General features: G+C 41.1%; 2 protein-coding genes across 3 annotated transcripts in view; both read right to left on the bottom strand.

Annotated features, from left to right (window-relative positions):
- Positions 1-13,487, bottom strand: part of LZIC (leucine zipper and CTNNBIP1 domain containing) — a 37,745-nt gene extending 24,258 nt beyond the window's left edge. Inside the window, exons 1-7 of one of the 2 annotated variants that reach the window (XM_079987336.1) lie at positions 13,329-13,487; positions 4,979-5,105; positions 3,893-4,028; positions 3,287-3,385; positions 2,426-2,521; positions 1,888-1,969; positions 96-470 (exon numbers count right to left, since the gene is read on the bottom strand). In XM_079987336.1, the coding sequence (XP_079843462.1) occupies positions 412-470; positions 1,888-1,969; positions 2,426-2,521; positions 3,287-3,385; positions 3,893-4,028; positions 4,979-5,079 (573 nt within the window). In that variant the 5' untranslated portion in view covers positions 5,080-5,105; positions 13,329-13,487 and the 3' untranslated portion in view covers positions 96-411. Of the gene's footprint in view, positions 1-95; positions 471-1,887; positions 1,970-2,425; positions 2,522-3,286; positions 3,386-3,892; positions 4,029-4,978; positions 5,106-13,328 lie in introns of those variants that run through there. The other variant, XM_079987335.1, reaches the window with a different exon arrangement.
- LOC307222181 (uncharacterized protein) overlaps positions 1-13,500 on the bottom strand; it is a 214,140-nt gene that overhangs the window by 188,011 nt on the left and 12,629 nt on the right. The gene's annotated exons all lie outside the window — the stretch shown is intronic.

Below are 13,500 nucleotides of genomic sequence, written 5' to 3' on the forward strand. Positions count from 1 at the left end.
CCACACAATTCCAGCAAAACAACTGAACTCACACAGCCATCAAGCACCAAGAGCTGCTGAAGAGAGATGCTTTCTGCCATCACATGTAACAAAAATAATAGAGAAAAACATTTTACTAGAGAAATGCACATTTTAAAGTGGGGGAAATACATACACAATGCATACATTCAAAAGGTTACGCAATTAAGTTAGTTGGTTTCATTTCCTTGTTTTTAAAAAGTACCACTTAGTGTTTTTAGCTTCTGAACTTAGGCAGCCCAGCTCGCAAAAGGGCACTTCGAAAACGGTCTCCGTTGTAGGTTAGCTTGCCGTTAAGATAAAGAGCGTTACAAAAAAGTTTGTAAGAAACACACAAATACAACATGGTAAAAAAACAAAAACCCCAGATCCATTGCTGAACGCAGCCTGCTTTCACTGCTTTGATTTCTCTACCTCAAAACTTGCCAGCGCGAAGACCTTATCGCCTGATCCTGCAGTTAATGAAAAAGAGGGGCTGTTTTAAAATCCTATCTTTATTCCATCAGCAACATCCAGCCTCCAACAAATAATTATTGATTAACAATTGCAAGTATAAATTTATATAGCCATACTAATCACACAAGAGGTATTTGATAGTAAGATTTATTTATATTTTAATATGTGAATAGAACGTTATGCATTTACAATTATATGAGTTTTTGAACCACTGTTTTAAGTCTTTCTTAACTTGGATTACAGTACTACTATATTGCTTCTCTTATACAAGTTTCTTTTAATATTTTCCTTTTATATCTTTTATCTCCTTATCTTAAACCTGACCATGCTCAATTGTTCCCTTCCCTTGTTGAATTCTTAGAATACTCTGTGAGTTTGTTTTACATGTAATAGACTAACAAAAATAAAAACAAAAAGAAACGATGGTGGACTGAACTGCATTGATTTAAATGACAGATTGCACTGATGTTAACCACTGATCTCAAAACCACTGATTTTAACCATGGATCTCAAAACTGCACCAAACTGCACATTTGGGAGTTTATTAGAATTCCCAAGCAATTATTGGTACAACACTGCCAGTAAGTCATATGCAGGTAAGATGGTAGGCAACTATTTACCATATTGGCCCAAATATAAGCCGCACCCGAATATAAGCCATACCTTTAAAATTTAAGGGGGGGAAAGAAAAAAAGACAATACCCGAATATAAGTCGCTCCCTTAAAATTCCACAGGCACTCACACCCGTAAATGTCAAATGTAGAAGAAAATCCTACGGGTACTAGAGAGAACCCATAAGTTGGTTTAACACCTGTTCGTAGCACCGTAAATGCAAATTAAAAAATCAATACTGCACTGTAAAATACAGGGAAAGCGATGTATGACATTAGAATTAATTGCACAACAGTCTCAAGCTCGCAAATCTGCAAAAAAACATATTTTTGTTCCGTTTTACCATATGTCTGTTTCAGCAGCGATATCGTAAAAGCCAATTTTTGTAAGGTCGCAAATTTAAGCCGCACTTTTAACTTTTCACGGTCAGAATTTGGGGGGAAAGTGCAGTTTATATTTGGGCCAATACGGTATGTGGACTACTTATTTTCATTGACTGATTTTGCCAGGCTGATCTACAGGATCAAGTTGTGTGTTTTGACTGGGACTGATAAGCATCATTTGGAATAAAGTCAAACCAGTCTGTCATTGGATTGGAAAAAATGCTATTTAAGTTACACTCATGTTCATGCTATATGGCAGTGAATCCAACTTCCATGCCTGTTAATGAAGAGGAAGCAGATGAGCTGTAGTCATGAACTAAGGATGATGAGACACCATTTCTTTTCTCCCGATTGTGAGAGGTTTGACACACACGATCAAGGAAAGAGGCATGGGGATTTTTTATTTTTTTAACTTACCAAGATCACTGGAAACTCTCACAAACTGGCTGAGAGCAGCTCCTGCATTTGTTGAAAGAAAAGTCTCATCATCAGGAGTCAGCTGTAAACACAAAGAATGAAAGAAATAAGGATGAGTCAGCCATGAAACTTTTAATATCACTTAAACCAGTGATGGCCAAACTTGGCCCTCCAGCTGTTTTGGGACTACAATACCCATCATCCCTAGCTAACAGGGCCAGTGGTCAGGGATGATGGGAATTGTAGTCCCAAAACAGCTGGAGGGCCAAGTTTGGCCATCACTGATTTAAACATTTAAAATGAAAGTGGCATAATACAAGAAAACATTTCCAAACCAGCTTTCATAGCTTCAAGACTCCAGACAAAGCCTTAAATAGTGTTGAGGCATAGTGAAAAAAATCCAATTGTGTAATATTCTGTGCAGTTTCTAAGGGATCCAGATTCTGCAGCAGGGTATAAGACTAGTACTACACAACGTGTGTAATCCACGCAATTCCATTTATAGCCCCATGAGGGACATGCCAAGCAAATTTAGTACCTTCTCCCCAAGCTTCCTGAGAGCGGTGAGAATTTCCACTTTTTGCTGAGTATAGACGTCGCGTCCCAACTTTCCAACAATCAGATCTCTGTCCATCTATAAAGGGGAAGAGAAAACCGGGAAGTGGAGGTGGATGACACTAATTATGCATCTGATGTATGAAGATTTACACAGCCCTTAGGAATTAACACCCATTATTTGTGTACCATGAGAAAGAAATTTGTGGCATTCGCTAAGTGTCAGTCGCAGAAAAGATCAAATGCCATCTCCCACCATCAGCCCCATTTGGCATAGCTCACAGTCACGGATGATGGGAGTTGTAGTCCAGCAACAACCTGTCCAGGTTACAGGTTCCCCATCCCTCCTTGGGCAGAGTTCTCCCATCACACATTTCCATGTGATTGTGTGAACCAGTTCACAGGCACCGCATGGGGCAAAGCTCCCAATTAAATCAAAGCTTCTACAGCCTGACTAAATCATCATCATCTTCTTCTCATTATCATTATCATTTGATTACTGACTGCCCTATACCTGCAGGTCTCAGAGCGGCTCACAAGATAAAATCACAACAGAAAAGCACAAAATAATAAAAACAGGAACAACCAATAATCCCCCCCACCCCCCCAATTAGTTTTCATAATTTAGTCTGCCCAGCCCAGGACTAGGCAATGCTGTTAACACTCCCAGCTTCTCATCTTTGAAAATCAGTATAAAACATTGTTTAAGATTTACAAGTTTAAAAAAATATGTAGATCACATTGGGATGCCTCACAGGAAGCGGTTTATAAATGAAATGAACTAATAATTCTAAACATACTTCATGTATGTACACTTTTTAAAAAGGTGATAAAACATCTTTACCTCTGCCAATCTTGTCCGCAGCTGCCCTGGCTGCTTTTTGGCAAACATCCTGATGACTTCCGGGGTTTTAAAAGCCTGGCTGATGGCTGCTTGTATAGCCTGGAAGAGGAAGATTACAAGCTAAAACCCTCGCGAAAGATGCGAGTTACCTGTATAGGAAGCTGCATTACACCATTGGTCCATCTAGTTCAGCATTGTGACTGGCAATGTCCCACCGGAGTTTTAGAGAGGAGGCATTCCCAGGCCCATCTAAAGATGATCAGATTTAACCTGGGGCATTCTAGGTGCAAGGCAGATGCTCTACCATTGAGCTACGTCCTTTTGCTTAAGAAATAGGAAGCTGCCTTAAGCAGTCAGACCACTCAGACCACTTAAGCTGTCAGACCACTCAGTATAGCTCAGCATTGCCTAAACTGACTGGCAGTGGCTCCAAAGGGTTTCAGGCAGGGGTCTCTTCCAGCCCTAGCTGGATATGCTGGGGATTGAACCTGGGACCTTCTGCAGTCAAAGCAGATGCTCTCCTTTTGAGTGATGGACTCAATGTCATAATGCAGTGTTTTAGACAGACTACGTCAAAAAAAAAAAAAGGCCCCTCCAAACACTCACCAATTGCATCCCACTAAGTTCGTCTACCAATGTCATGTTTCCAGACATGATCTTCTTCAGGGAATCATTGAACTCACTCAGCTGCTCAAGGGTTTCTTTCTTGGTCTCTTCATACTCATCTGCATCCAGATCATCTCTGAATAAGAGCAAGCACTGCGACTCAGCCAACAGGTTAACCACAGTAGGGCTCTACATAGGAACATAGGAAGGTGCCTTGTACCGAGTCAGACCATTAGTCAATCTATTATATTCCAACAGCCATCCCGCTTGTTAATAGTGGGCTGCTTTCCCCATCTCACAAAATTAATGATGCCAGTATTTTACTATGCCACCCTGAAACAGTGTGGAGCTGCTCCTAGTCGGTGTAGGCAGTACTGAGCTACGTTACCTCTAGGTTCAGCAGCAGTACGTATCTGAGTATCAGTTGCCACAGAACAGTAACAGGAGACAGCTAATGTCCTCATGTCCTGCTTGTGGGCTTCCCAAAAGGCATCAGATTGGACACCAAGGGAAACAGGATACTGGACTAGAAAAGTCTTTGGTCTGATCCAGCAAGGCTCTTCTTACATTCTTAACAACAGCAACACAACATACTGGCATGTCACATGAAGCACTGCCCTTGGAAGATCCTTAAAGGATGTTTGAAAAGGACAAAATCCAAATGAGGGCATGCATCACCCAGTAGTGTCTGGTGCCCATTGGTACTGGAAGGCCAGAAGGCAGGGAGCCTAACAGTAGGTGGAACCAAAGTGAAATAATTCTAGCTTTGTCCACATTCTCCTCCGTCCTAAGTTCTACAATGGCAATAACTGAGATTATGAAGGAGGAAGCTGGCAGACAATCTTGCCACCCACCCCCCCGGACTAGTACTATGTAAGAAGTCAAGGTAGGGTCTGACTAAGAGCAGGCTGACATTAGTGGGACTGTGCCCCATTAGCCCTGATAGGCCAGCCTCCAATGACATCATCCCATCCATCTACAAACAGCTAAAGACTGGATGGAGAAAAAGATGCCTGCCCTGCCCTACATGGCGTTAACACAAAGATTTTGTGACAGATTAGTCAATTTCAGGATGGAATTTATTACCTACACTCCTCCAGATCTTGCAATTGCTGCATTAGTCTATCCAGTTGCTCTTCCAAGTTCTGTTTCAACTTACTGGTCTCAATTGCTCCCCTTGAAGCCATTTCAAATTTTGTGCATTACAGACCACCTGAAAGAGACAAGAAACTTACATGTGGTGTGTGTTATTTAAACTGCCAATACCATAACGATGCTATACAAATTGACGGTGCAACTGCATTTGGAATATTGTATGCAGTTCTGGTCACAAAGGATATTGTAGAGCTGGAGAAGGTTCAGAAAAGGACAACAGAAATGATCAAGAGGATGGATTGACTCCACCCCCTAAAGAAAGATTGCAGCATTTGGGACTTTTTAGTTTAGAGAAAAGGCAAACAAGAGGTGAAATGATATAAGTCATGATATAAGATATTATTCACGGAATGGAGAAAGTGCACAGTAAAACATTTTTCTCCCGCTTTCATAACACTAGAACTCATGGGCATCCAATAAATCTGAATGTTGGAAGATTCAGGATAGATAGATAAAAGAAAGTACTTCTTCACACAGCACATAGTTAAACTGTAGAACCCACTCCCACAGGAGGCAGCGACAGCCACCAACCTGGATGGCTTTAAAAGAGGATTACACATGTTCATGGAGGGCAAGGCTATCAATGGCCACTAGTCACAATGGCTATATTCTACCTCCACTATCAGAGGTGTCATGCCTCTGAATATCAATTGCTGGGAATCACAAGTGGGCAGAGTGCTATTGGGCTTATGTCCAGCTTGCAGGCTTTCAACAGACATCTGATTGGACACTGTGAAAACAGGCTGCTGGACTAGATGAGCCACTGAATGATCCAGCAGGCTTCTCTTATGTTCTTTTTTTTAATAAATATTTATTGAGATTTTTTAAATACAAAAATGCAAAAATAATGAACAATATGACATGTATCATAACATATTTTCAAAGCTTCTTTGGACTCCCTCGCGTCTCCCGCTCCACTTGCATCATTGTAAAACTTTTTCCAGCAATTTTTCAACTTGTTTAGATTCTTAAGTCTCATTCATTTAATTTAGTCTAATAATTCTCCAAAAAGTTTATATTTCCCTCAATCTCATTTATCATCCAGATTACGTCTAATTTAGTGGTGCTCGATTGTTTATGATCTGGCATCCTTCTTAACATTCAACCAAATTACAGTGTTTTTGTAGATAAATCCTAATTTTTTTCCAGTCTTCTTCAACCTTTTCCTCTCCCAGGTCTCGGATTCTGCCGGTCATCTCAGCCAATTCCATATAGTCTATCAGTTGCATCTGCCATTCTTCCAGTGTGGGTAGATCTTGGGTTTTCCAGTGCTTAGCGATGAGTATCCTTGCTGCCGTTGTTGCATACAGGAAAAAAGTTCTGTCCTTCTTTAGCACCCTCTGGCCGACAATACCCAGGAGGAAGGCCTCTGGTTTCTTGGGGAAAGTATACTTAAATACCTTTTTCAACTCATTATATATCATTTCCCAGAAGGCCTTCACTTTAGGGCACGTCCACCAGAGGTGAAAGAATGTTCCTTCATTTCCTTTACCTTTCCAGCATTTGTTATCAGACAAATGGTATATTTTGGCAAGTTTAACTGGGGTCATGTACCATCTATATATCATTTTCATTACATTTTCCTTCAAAGCATTACATGCAGTGAAGTTCAACCCAGTGGTCCACAACCTTTCCCAGTCCTCAAACATAATGTTGTACCCAATATCCTGTGCCCACTTTATCATAGCCGATTTAACCATTTCATCTTGTGTGTTCCATTTTAACAGCAAGTTATACATTCTTGAAAGTACCTTGGTCTTGGGTTCTAACAGTTCTGTTTCCAATTTCGATTTCTCCACCTGGAACCCTAACTTTTTGTCATTTTTAAAGACTTCTTTAATCTGAGCGTAGTGTAACCAGTCTCGCACTTTATCCTTCATTTTCTCCAAACTCTGCAATTTCCAATTGTCTCCATCTTTTTCTAGTATTTCCCCATATTTTGGCCATTTGGCCTCCATATTGGGTCTTTTTCGGGCCTTAGCTTCCAGAGGTGATAGCCACCTTGGAGTTTTATTTTCCAATAAGTCTTTATATTTTGTCCAAACATTAAACACTGCTTTTCTGACAATATGGTTCTTAAAGGCCTTATTGATCTTAACCTTGTCATACCATAAGTATGCATGCCAACCAAAAGCATTGTTGAAACCTTCCAGATCCAATACATCAGTGTCTTCGAGAAGTAGCCAGTCTTTTAGCCAGCAGAAAGCTGCGGCCTCATAGTACAACTTTAGGTCTGGCAGGGCAAAGCCCCCTCTTTCTTTCGCATCAGTTAGTATCTTAAACTTAATTCTGGGCTTTTTGCCCTGCCAGACAAACTTAGAAATGTCTCTCTGCCACTTCCGGAAGCACTCCGCCTTGTCCACAATCTGTAGTGTTTGAAACAAAAACAACATTTTTGGCAATACATTCATCTTAATAGCAGCAATTCGGCCTAACAAAGAAAGTTTCAATTTTGTCCAACTGTCTAAGTCTCTTTTAATTTCAGAGCAGCATTTTTCATAGTTATCCTTAAAAAGACTCAGATTTTTTGCTGTTATGTTAACCCCTAGGTACTTTACTTTTTTAACCACAGTTAGTTCTGTCTCTCTCTGAAACCGTTCTGACTCTGTATCTGACAAGTTTTTCCCCAATACCTTGGTTTTCTGTTAATTTAGTTTAAATCCCGCCACCCGACCAAAATCTTGGATCAGTTGTAGTACTCTTTTCGTACTAGATTCTGGCTCCTGCAGGGTCAAAACTAGGTCATCTGCAAAAGCTTTAAGTTTATATTGTTTCGCTCCGACCTGAATTCCTTCCACCAACCGGTCCCCTCTAATCATATTCAGGAGCACTTCCAGAACCGAAATAAATAGCAAAGGGGAAACAGGACAGCCTTGTCGTGTTCCCTTTTCAATTTTAAACTCTTCTATGACCACATTGTTAACTATCAATTTAGCCTTTTGTTCTGAATATATTGCATCAATCCCATTCTCAAAACCCCGTCCCACTCCCATTTCTTTTAAGTTTCCCTTCATAAATTTCCAGGAGATATTGTCAAAGGCCTTCTCCGCGTCTATAAAGATTAACACTGCTTTTGTATTTATGTCTGTTTGCAAAAGTTCCAAAATGTCAATAATGTTCCTTGTGTTGGCAAACAAGTGTCTACCTGGGAGAAAGCCCGCCTGGTCCTTATGAATTACTTCGTTTAAAACTTTTTTAAATCTACTTGCCAGAATATCTGCAAATATTTTGTAATCCACATTTAAAAGAGAGATGGGACGATAGTTCTTAAGTTGTGTCTTTTCAGCTTCCGATTTTGGTATCAATGTGATGAAGGCTTCTTTCCACGATTCTGGCGCCCTCCTTCCCTCCATAATTTCATTGCTAACCTCCATCAGTGGTTGTATCAGATAGTCTTTTAGTGTCTTATAATACTTGGAGGTCAGCCCATCTGGTCCTGGAGATTTGCCCAATTTCATGTTCTGAATGGCTTGTTCAATCTCTTGTCGTGTTATTTTGCAGTTCAGGATTGATCTATTTTCTTGTGACAATTTTGATAATCCATTTTTTTCCAAAAATTGTTTAATCTCAATCTCATCTTGCGGCCCTTGAGTATATAATTTTTTGAAATATCTCTGGAAGCACTTTCTAATATCCACAGGGTTCTGGATGTTTCTTCCTTCAATCTCTAAATTTGTAACTGTATTTAGTTTTTGTCTCCTCTTCAACTGCCAAGCTAGCAGTTTTCCACATTTATTCGCCGATTCAAAAGTTTTTTGTTTCATTAATTTAATCTTCCACTCTATTTCCTGGTTTATCAATTTAGAATATTGTGCTTGATGAAGTTTAATTTCTCTCAACGTCGGCTGTGACTTCGGATTTAATCTTAACTTCTTTTCTAATTCTTTAATTTTCTCCAAAATTTTATCTTTCCTCTCATTTTGTGTCCTTTTCTTTACAGCATTCTGTTGTATCAAGAACCCCCTCATCACTGCCTTGCTTGCGTCCCAGATAATTCTTTTTTCCACCGTAGTGTTCATGTTTATCTCAAAATAGTCCTTTAAAGCTTTTTGGGCCTTCTTGATGATCTCCTGATCTCTAAACAGATTGTCATTCATCTTCCATCTAAAGGAGCCGGTTGGTATTAGTGTCATGTCCATCTTTACTGCATTGTGGTCGGAGCAGGTCTTTGGGCAGATTTCCACCTTTTTGACCTTGGGTGCCAGACCTCTAGATATACATATTTGGTCAATTCTTGTCCAGGTCAGTTGGGCTTCAGAGAAAAATGTTCCCTCTCTTCCCAAGGGGTTCTTTATCCTCCAGATATCAATCAAATCCATACTGTCTGTCATTTCAAAAAAGGTCTTTGGTAGTCTGCCATCTTTTGTGACACTTTGGCTTTGTGACTTATCCATGTTGGTTGATACGACCCCGTTCATATCTCCCATCAAAATGATGTTGTTGTAGTCCAGATAGTCCAGCATGGTCTCATGCAACTTCTTATAAAATTCCGATTTCCCCTCATTTGGTGCATAGATTCCTAATATCAAAAGTTTCTCTCCTTGATGTTGTATCTCAATTGCCAGAATTCTTCCATGTTCATCTTTAAATAGGAATTTAGGTGACAGGATCTCTTTTGCATAAATAACCACACCTCTCTTCTTTACTCTGTCCGAAGATATAAATTCCTGACCCAGTCTTTTGTTTATTAGCACTTTTCTATGGAGCCTAGTCACATGTGTTTCTTGCAGGCAAATAATGTCCAATTGTTCTTTTTTTAATATATGAAATATTTTCCTCCTTTTTTCTGGGATGCTACAGCCATTTATATTCCAGCTCAGAAGTTGCAGAGACATCCTGAAATAATCTAGTTATTTTTCCAGGGGTGGTATCTTGTTCGCTGAGTCTTCAGGTTCCAAGGGTGCCGGTACCGCCGGTGCTCCAGGCCCAAAGGGTAGTTCAATTCCTTTTTGAAGGTCCTCTCCGTATATGGTCAGAAATTTGTCTCTATCTTCCAGTGTTCTAATTTTAACCTTCTTCCCTCTGAAGGTGAAAGATAATCCTTGAGGAAATTCCCACCTAAAGATAATTGAATTGCTCCTAAGCAGTTTAACCAATTCAAGGTAGGCGGATCTAAGGTCCAACAGTTGTTTAGGGATATCTTTGTAAAACTCAATTCTTCTATCCAAAATGTCCAGTGACTTTCCGTAATGTAGGCCCAAAATCTTATCCCTTTCCTCCTTTGATCTCAATATTATCAAACAGTCTCTGGGCTTTTCTTTCTTTACAAGTCTTCCAAGTCTGAAAGCAGACACAATTTTAAAGTCCTTTTCCTCTAAATTCCAGAACTTGGAAAATTCTTTAGTCAGAAACTCAGCTAGGTTGCCTTCTTCCACTTCTGGTATCGACCTTATCCTTAAATTACTCTCCCGGTTCCGCAGTTCTATCATAGATAGATAAGTCTGATGTTCACCTACTTGTTTGCAGAGTGGTCTTACCTCTTGTTCTAAATTTTCTAATTTTTGACTAGTGTCCTCAGCCAATTTCCGATTTTCTACTGTGGCCTCCGTCAACTGCCCAATTGCCTGTGCGTTCTGTGATACTTGTCCGGTTAATCTATTTAGACATTCTGTGTTTTGTTCAATTTTGGCTGTTTGTTCATCGACTTTCTTGTCCAAAGATTCCCCTCTCTTGTCCAGAGATTCCAATTTTTCATAGATTTTCTCTAGAATAGAGGCAGTTGCTCCTGAGGCCATATCTTCCAATTGTAACTGTTCAGTTTCTCCCTCTCCTGCCCTTGGCAGAGAAGCAGCTTCTTCCTCTGAAGGCAAAGTAGGTACAGATGATCTACGTGCCTGCGAGACTGAGGTTAAAGTTGTCAAAGTTGCTTGTCTAGTTCTTCCCCTCCTTCTTGCGCCACTCATTCCAAAGTTATCTAAAAGTCAAGGTCAAGCTGAGTTGTTCCCATGAGAAAGCAGCAGCCCAGAGGAAAACAGTCAAACAGGAGGTCGGGGAAAAGGAAAGTGAAATAATGTCACTGCTGTAAATCCCAAATCCTCTAGGGGGAGCTTGAAATGTCTCAAGGGAAGAATCCGATTCTAATAACTTTACTAGAATCAAATTTAATGTCCAAGGACCTTCAATAGCAGATTTTAAGCAGAGTTGGTATTAACAACCACATTGTATCAGACAGTGCATACTGGTACTTCAATTGATGTTTCAAAGTAACAAGTCTAAACCCCCTCAGATTGTTGCAAGTTCTAATACACAATAGCCAGATCTGCAGAACTGACAGCTCAAGTTGCTCAGGCAGCTCCAGCACCTGGGTTTCTCATCCAAATTGTAGTTCCAATAGAAGATAGGTATCACAGTACAAATATAAATCAGATAATCAAATGCTTAAAGTCCTGATTTTGTTTAAAAAAAAGTTCAATGGGTGCTCAGATCAGATAGGCTAAAGATTCTTTTTAAGCCTCCACTCCTCCAGCTCTTTGCTTTGAAGTTCAGTGACAGCGGAAGACGGACTTCCTGTTTTGCGTCGCTCCGCTTTCAGCCAAATTCAATAATTTAGTCTCAAATTTTTTAAAGTCCTTCTTTACTCACGGGTTGTTGCTTTCCTGAATCCAAAATTTCCAGGAAAAGAGGTCAGCGCTCACCGGCAGCAGCAGCGCGGCTTCACTCCGTAGATTGCGAAACGACTCACAGCGCCGCTACCCCCTCCACGTTCCGGAGCCCCTTACGGGGTTCCTTCAGCGTTTCGGGGGCCGCTTCTGGCGCCCGCCGAGTCTCAAGACCACAGGCTCTTGCTGCCTGTGGGTTTCCGATGTGGGTCTCTGCTTCGCCGTAGCGGACGACCCAGTTTCCGCGGAGCTTTCCCTTCACAGAAGTAAAGGGGCCGCCATTACCGTTCGCGCCGCCTCCGGAAGTCTGGCTTCTCTTATGTTCTTAAAAGGAAATAGCAGGCTAGTTATACAGCAAAAGTGGCATAAAAGAACTTTGCTCTAATACAATGGTAAATGTCATCTTCTTTATTTAAACATACCCATCCTGTTCGAGAGGCTCAAAGAAGATAATATTGTATTGGGGGATTATTGTAGCATGATTAACTCACCCTAGGAAGCAAAATTAATTAAAAAAAATTACCAGGATGTTTGGTTTACTAGTTTCTAGTGCAAAAATATTTCACACCAAGGACCAATATGTTCAGGGATGCAATGTTTTTCCCCAGTTTATAAAATGTGTTTTAAAATTATAAATAGATTTCCTTCTAATCAAATAGGGGAGGGGACACTCAGCTAACTCTAGAAAACAGCCAGTTTGGCTCTGGAAGCCAGGGTAGAGTAGTGGTTAGATGGCTGGCCCTTGGAGACCAGGATTCAAATTCCCATTTGGCCACACAAACCCTATCTGCTTTTTAACGAAACATTAGTCACAAATCAGTGTACAATAACAAAAACAGCAAATCCTAATGATATTTAAAAAAAACATTAAATACAAGCATACTTCATATAAGCAAAAAAATAAGCAAAAACCAACTCCAGTCAGACAGCTCAGCATGCTATCAGCAATTTAGAATGTCATCTCTGTAGTTTAATTTACATGAGCCGCTGAAAGCTACAGAGAAAAAATAAAAATAAAAGCCTTTGAGGCCCACCTAAAAACATCAGTTCCTCTATCAATTCCCTGATCCGCAATTAATTTGAGGAGGAAAATGTTAGGAGGGGCCGAGCGACAATAAACTGGGAGCCAGTCCCACTAACACAAAATACCATTTCTGGCACGCCCCCTCTCTTTTGTAGCTGGGGATGAAGCCTCACCAAGGAAAATTTGCCGCAAGCACACACACGCCGGACCTCTCCAGGGTGCTAAACCTTACCCCTAAATGAGGAGTGGGAAGCCTCTGGCCCCCAGGATGCTCACCAGCCGCCGCCCCCCCCCACTGGCATCGTACCCTCCTTGAGCCTTTTTGCATGGCCGGATTATTCCCCTCCCTCCTCCAGTAATCCCCCTTGCTTACCCGAATGGAGAAAGGTGTGTGCACAAACTACCAGCCTACTGTACAAAGGTGAAATTTACACTTCTTGCCCCGCCCACAGCTGGCATGTTCCAATCCCCCACCCCAGAAGGGAATGGGCTGAAAATGGCTCCCCGCCCCAGCCCAAACCATTCAGAGCCCCCTCCCAGATCCGCAGGCGGACTCCCTTCCTTATATACACCCACCCAGCCCACCATCCCTATTATCCTTCTTCCACTATTGGCTTCTCTTCTTACATACCCCAGATTATCCCCGCATGCTCTTTACCCCCAGATAATCCACACTCCTTCAGCCTTCTAGAAAACTGACATTCCCAACTCCCCCAATCACATCCTTTCTTCAGGCAACGGGGTCCTCTATTTCAAAAGCCCAAACCCTTCCCACTTCCGGTTTCAAGATTGTGTGCCGGGGGACCGTTCCTAGGGACGGACACGGCACA

This window comes from Podarcis cretensis, assembly GCF_951804945.1.
Source record: "Podarcis cretensis genome assembly, chromosome: 8".
Taxonomy (NCBI): domain Eukaryota; kingdom Metazoa; phylum Chordata; class Lepidosauria; order Squamata; family Lacertidae; genus Podarcis; species Podarcis cretensis.